We start from the raw sequence: 6,696 nt of genomic DNA, 5'->3' as shown, positions 1-6,696 counted from the left end.
ATTCAGAGCGCTTTAACTTTTCCACACCAGTCTGAGCTTACTGGGATCAGACCACAGCAGAAGTGAGAGCTTCATGTCTGATCTGAAAAGTGCGGTGTGCAGGCCTTCTGGAGTTTACCTCTACCTGCTGGAAACTTTTCTCTGTTCTGCTGAGTAAAACATCTCCAGCTCACGGAGGCTGCAGTCTGGACTTTGTTGGAGACAAAACGTCTGGACATCATTTTATAAATACATTTTATTCACTGAAACTAAGGATGTCAATTTCTTTTTTATTCATTTAAAAATAAAAAATTTCTCTTTTACCAAACAGGCGATTATGAAAAGCTGCCAGATATCCAAAGTTTCATGTTTTCTAGAATCGTTGCTAAAAGCATCAACTCTCCGTTTCCTGTTTTAATGGGCAGAAAAAACAGAAGGACATTCTGAGGCCTGGGGTTAAAGGTCAATGCCCTTCTTCTCTAACACTGAAAATGCTGCTTTGCAGGTTTAAATCACTTCATGTTTCTGTGTGGGGGTCAAAGGTTGAAGGGTGTGTGGACAGACAGGGGACAGGGTGGACAGTCGTCCACAGGAACTCACGCAGGCATCCTGCTGCAGGTTGTGCAGGAAGTGCTTGGAAGGAAGCAGGAAGTGGAAGAGGCAGCGGAGGCCGTCTCCACGGTAACAGCTGTCCACCACAGCGAGGACCTGAGGCAGCAGGGTGGGGGCCGAGGCCTGGAAGGGCGGGTAGACGGCGGCCAGCGCCTTCTGGACGCACACGTCCAAAGACTCAGAGTCCTGCAGGAGACAGAACAGGGAGGACATGTGGACCTGGACCGGACCAGAACCAGAACCAGAACCAGAGAGGAGAGGAAGAGAGAGAGGAAGAGGAGCACGGCGGACCTCCCATTCTGAGCTGATTATGACTTCCTCCTGTGGATCAATAATTGATCAGTTAGCAGGAGGTCAAAGGTCAGAGCAGCTGCTTTACCCACAGCAGGAACACAGAGAGCGCCCCCCACAGGCCCAACTGAGGGTTCTGGTTCTGATGGCCTCCAGGAGAAGCTGACCTTGGCGGTCAGGTCCGTCTGCAGCGCGGCGTCCTGATGACGGGCTCCAATGTTCCAGCAGGTGAACTGGTTCTGGTTCTGGTTCTGGTGGTTTGGATGGATGCCCGCCGGGCCGTGATTCATCCTGATGGCAGAACCGGTTCCTGCAGGGCGGGGAGCAGCAGGTCCACATGTCCCAACATCAGTCTGCAGGACAGGAACTCTGATTGGCTCGGATCCGGGCTCCCTGCTGGGTCAAAGGTCACGGCTCCCTAATGAGGAAACCTCAGGAGATGTGACCTCTGGACCTGCCAGAGAGCAGCGAGGGGGAGGAGGCGCCTTCTGTCCTCTGGATGAAAGCAGCTCGAGCTTCTCCAGAAAAACATGGCCGACGTCGCCATGGAAACATAGCACTGCATGCTATGCTAGCTTAGATTATGCTAGCAGGCAGGAGAGGGTTCAGTAGTCAGAATGAAACCAGTGAATCTGAAGTGACTCCGAAAGGATGAGATCTTTCATCCACCAAACTTTCTCCTTCCTGCCTCCAACAGCTTCACAATGTTCTGCTGCAGCTGCTTAACTGGTTCCCAGTTTGGCCAACTCCTACTCTAACTACTCTAACAGAGCACAGATACAAGTTCCTGCTAACCTTCACAATAAAAGCCTGAATTCTAACAACGTTTTGCAGCTCATTAAAACCTGGCGCAGTTTCCTCTGGATGCTTGGCGTTCAAATGTTATTGAAATGTTATTTGAAAAATAAAATCCATTTCAAAAATCTAACTTTTCAATTAAAAAATATGTTTTGAGACAATGGTTGAAGCTACAATGCAGCTTTTCAAACCTAAAATGAGTTTTGAAAATGACTTAATGAACTTGGTTCTTTTCAAATTGTGTTCTACGGACTCTTCTCCAAACATCTCAGGCTGAGACGTCCTGAGGGAAGAAATATTAGAGAAAATCTAAAATGAATTTTAAAAACATCTGAAGACAATTTGAAAAATCACAATAATAAAAAAAGTAGATTTTTTTAAAAGACACTTTTAAAGCATTTTTTAAAAAAAAATAATAATTTGAGAAGATAAAANCNAAAAATCATCTGGGAAAAGGTTAAATTTATAAAAATATTTTTAGAAAAACGATTTATAAAAATTATTTGACAAATAAAATCTGAAGAAATGTTACACTGTATGTTCAAGTTCTGTAACTGGTCGCCTCAGTAAGAGCTTCAGGAGGTGAAAGGTCGTCTAGAAAGCAGAGAAGAAGTGAACGTCCCAACAGCTACACCGTCAAACAGCCAAAGCCCTGCTGCCATCACCATCGGTGAGCAGAGCAGCTTCCTGCTGTGATTACCCACCATGGTTCGGTGATGCTGCGGGCCGGCCGCGGCGTGCTGCGGCTCGTCTGGAGACGCTGCAGTTTCCTCCCAGGGATTAAAGTTTCATCTGATGTTGTCACATTCCAGAGGCGCTGAGCAGGAATGAGCGGCGCCTGCAGGCGATGCCGAGACAGGAATGTTCCTGACAGCCTGGCTGCTGGAACACTGGGACCAGAACCACCAGCCCAAGTCACAGTGAGCAGAACCAAGTTCTGATGGAGCCTCACACAGAGCCTAGGGCCGGACCGCTGGTTCAGAACCAGAACCAGGAAGATTCCTTCAGCAGATGAGGTTTAAAGCCGGGGGAAACGGGCCGTGTTCCGATCAGAGTGGGATGCTCCTGATTCTGATCCGAGTCCCAGTCTGACCCATCAGTACCGACTGCCTCACCGCTCATGTTCTAGATGCTGCAGTGACCCAATTTCTAACAGCACCAGAACCTGCAACCACCAGATCCTGCAACTTCAGGTCACCTAACGGGCTAACGGGAGCACGGGCTAACGGGAGCACGGGCTAACGGGAGCACGGGCTAACGGGAGCACGGGCTAACGGGAGCACGTGAAAATGATAGTGTAGGCTAATGGTAGCATAGGCTGACAGGGTAACAAGTAGCATGGATCCTCTCTAGTTTGATATGACTTGTTGATAATTGAGATAACGTTTTCAACGTGCCACTTGGCTTCAGATTTGTATAAAAGTTTGTTTAAACCAGAGCCTCCTCTCAGAGCTGCTCTCCTCACAGCTTGAATAAAAACCTTCATTCTTCTTCTCTTGAATCTGTTGGGATCTTGAATCTCCAATCCTTCTGGTCTGGATCTCCACTGTGATCTGATCCAGAATTAGCAGGTCCCACTGAAGCAGGTCAGAGGGCAAATCACTTCCCACTGGTGTCATCTTCCAATGTGGGGGGTTTCCCACACGGTGGTGCCGTCAGGCTTCATATTTCAGACCTGAGCAGGACCGACCCGACCCAACAAGGACTACTTCCTCCTTCTGGACCAATGAGAGGCCGGAACCGCAGAGACATCTGACCCGACAGGCAGCATGAAGACGACTTCCAGAAAGACCCACAGCGTGGAGAACACGATCCACATGGTGACCCGGTGACACCTGGTGGAAACCAGTCTGCTCTGGGTCCACCAGAACCACAGACGGGTTTCTGATAGAAACTCCAGATCCATCTTTTGGGCCGGAACCAGTGTCTGAACAGAGACTGACTGAGAACCTGAACACATCCTGGTCTGAGGTTGAACTGCCATGAATCGGACCGAAGAAGCTCCTGGGCCAGAGTTCCTGTTCCTGATCGGTTCTGGATCAGTTTGTCGGTTCTGGATCAGAGTTTTGTTCCTGGCCGGTTCTGGAAGGTGTCCAGAACTCGTTGGGCCAGTATTTACGGCCTCTATGAAAGAAATGAAGTTCTGATGGAGACCAGTTTAAACCCAACACCAGTCAGCAGACGTCAGTGTGTGATGGGACCACATGTGGTCTCCATGGTAACCAGGTAAACATCGTTCAGGAGTAAATTAGCAGATAAAACCCAGTTGGACTGAAGTCCTGTGTGGACATGAAGGACAGCCGTCCAACTGGACCAGAACTCTGGCACTCGGGTTAAACTCTGAAAATATTCAAGTGAAACCAAAACCTTCAGACACTGAAACTACGACTGCAACAAACCAAGCAGGAACTCGTGGGTCAAGCAGCTGCGACTGGCTGGTTCTGATGGGCTCCACAGTCAGAACCAGCCCGAGACCGGCTGGTTCTGACTGTGGAGCTGACCTGCAGTAACCCCGCCCTCCCGGCTGCATGAGGGCGCAGCAGTGCGGCGACGCGCCGCCGGGTTCCTCTGCATGACGGCCTGCAGATCTCTGAATGTCAACACTTTCACTTAGTCCACATCAGAGGACCGGGTCCAGAACCGAACCATCAGACCTGATCAGGAACACAGAACTGATCACCAGCAGCTGCCTTGACTCCAGCAGTCAGAATAGAACATTCTGAAGAACCCACCAGAACCCATCCAGATCAGAACCAACCCATCCATTCTGAGCTCAGATTCAGCTGCCACAACCAATCAGAACTCCCCATGGACTTCCTCACCTGTGATGTCGTCAACCTGCTCAGACAGCAGTCTCTCAGGTGGATCTCGTTCCACAGGGCTAAACTGTGGTTCTGTCAGAACCATTGAGCTCTGAGTGGACCCACATTAGTTCTGGTTCCTGTTGCGGCTCCTTGAGCAGGTCTCAGCATGTTTCCGTCAGCACTCCCAGTTTACCTGACGTCTCCATGGTAACGGCACTTCACTCTGCTCAGGTGTGTGTAATCATCAGAGTGAGTCACTGTTTTCACTTGTTCTGTTGGCGAAACAAAGAGTCACTTCAGAGTCAGGCTGGAGCCGACGCCAGGTCCAGGTTCTGGTTCTGACCAGCGCAGCAGAGACGGGACATGGGGAGGACGGCGTCAGGGGAGGATGGCCAGAGTTGCCATGGTGACAAAAACCTGAGGAGGTTTAGTTTTACTACTTTGTTCTCTTTGGTTCAGCGATACATATAAATCTAAAGAATAGACGCATCTTTACATCACTTCAATTCTTTAATTACTTTGATTTTTTTTAACCAAATTAATCACTTCTTTTGTTTTTACACCCGTCCCCAGCTGAAACCTTTGTATTCAGGTTTCTGGTACGCCTCTAACCCTGATGCACAGCTACATCGCTAACGATGGAAGCGGCTCCTCTGGTCCCACGGGGGTTAATGCCTACCTGTAAGCGATCTGATTGGACGCTGGGGACTGTTGCTCTGTTCAGGTTGTGCTAACAGCAGTTAGCATTTAGAAACTTCTAGATTGGAATCATGTTGGCAAATAAAGTTTTCACTGCAGCCCATCAAATCACAAACATCCCATAATAACCTGCCCGTCTACAGGAAGCTCTAACAGCTGGTTCTGTTCAGCAGAACCAGAACCAGGCTGTCGGTTGTGATGCTCTGGTTCTGATCCGAAGGTGCCAGAACCTCCCAGTCTGACTGGATCGGCTCAGCTGCAGGAGTCCCAGCTGACCCGCCTCCACCTGTTACAGAACTGGACCGTGGAGTGGTTCTGCTCCACCGGACCGGGTTCTGTTCGGTTCTGGTGTTTAACCTGACTTTAACTGACAGGTCCGAGTGTTCTGCTGGTCCTGCTGCTCACAGCTACACACACTCTGCTGCTCCAAGGTACACACACACCTCAGATCCAATGTTGAATTCCTAACACACACACACACACACACACACACCCTGGTGGAACCCAACACCCCCGCTGCTCCCAGTCCAGCCGCCTAGAGTAACAGGCTGTGTGTGTGTGTGGAGGCCTTACCATGCTGTCTGCAGTGTTTTGTCAGGGGAGATTACTCCAGTTTGACTCCATGATCCCAGTCTGTCCCAGTCTGTCCCAGTCTGTCCCAGTCCGTCTCTCGGAGCGTCTTGTGCCGTCAGCGCTGAGCGCTGCGCTAAGCTCCGCCTCCCAGCTGTCAGCCCTTCATGGACCCTCCCTCCTTTCCTCCCCTCTGCTGCCCCCTGCTGGCTGTGGCAGAACCTAAAACCCAAACTGGATCAGAACCTCTATTACAGACGGCCTCACCGGGTCAGAACTGCTGGAAGAGAGAGACTTCAGGATCATTTTACCTCAATAAATAAGAGCTAAATGCTTTTATTGTGAAAACTGTGTCACATGACCAGTCCAACAGAACCAGAATGAATCGGAACAGCAGGTCGGCTGCTGGTTCTGATGCGGGTCAGGACATCCATGATGTTCTGACTGGAAACCAGTGAACAGCACCAAGAAGTGGGTCAGGTTGCTCTGGAAACATTCTGCTTTAACATCACAGACTGGGACTGAACTAGGCCACTCCCAGTCAAGCAGACCAGTGCAGAGCCAGTGAAACCAGTGAAACCAGTGTTGGTTTCCATGGAGCTGCTGGGAGTCAGTGTGTGGTTTTCAGGAGCCACAGAGAAAAACGTCTTTCAGGATCTCTGAGGGGGAAACCAAGCTGCTGCAGCACAATGAGGCTGGTCGCCTCTACTGGGAGCACTGGGGTCACACAGGAGCCCGTCTGCTGGGACCAGAGAAACCCAGAAACATCCTTAAAGGAACGGTTCCTCTTCCCTCATCAACACCGTGTTTCCGGTTAACCAATCAGATCAGGAATCTCATCAGGGATCCAATCAGAATGTAGTCAAAGAAAGTCAGAACGCACACCTGAGGGGCAAGCACACACAAATTATCAGCACAAGTCCAACTGGGACAAACTGGGACA

The 6,696-nt window shown here is 49.9% G+C and overlaps 1 protein-coding gene across 4 annotated transcripts in view; it reads right to left on the bottom strand.

Annotated features, from left to right (window-relative positions):
• The window catches only part of plekhg4 (pleckstrin homology domain containing, family G (with RhoGef domain) member 4), a 31,486-nt gene extending 25,616 nt beyond the window's left edge, over nt 1-5,870 (bottom strand). The window contains exons 1-2 of one of the 4 annotated variants that reach the window (XM_015054370.1): nt 5,757-5,870; nt 580-777 (exon numbers count right to left, since the gene is read on the bottom strand). In XM_015054370.1, coding sequence (XP_014909856.1) covers nt 580-777; nt 5,757-5,759 — 201 coding nt within the window. In that variant the 5' untranslated portion in view covers nt 5,760-5,870. The remainder of the gene's footprint in view (nt 1-579; nt 778-5,756) is intronic. The other 3 variants (XM_015054367.1, XM_015054368.1, XM_015054369.1) reach the window with 3 other exon arrangements.
• Between the last annotated feature and the right edge of the window lie 826 nt (nt 5,871-6,696).

This window comes from Poecilia latipinna, unplaced genomic scaffold (assembly GCF_001443285.1).
Source record: "Poecilia latipinna isolate Pla-1442-1.1 unplaced genomic scaffold, P_latipinna-1.0 Scaffold1247, whole genome shotgun sequence".
Taxonomy (NCBI): Eukaryota; Metazoa; Chordata; class Actinopteri; order Cyprinodontiformes; family Poeciliidae; genus Poecilia; species Poecilia latipinna.
Note: the sequence above shows the minus strand (reverse complement) of the source record. Positions and strands in the feature narration are given on the sequence as shown.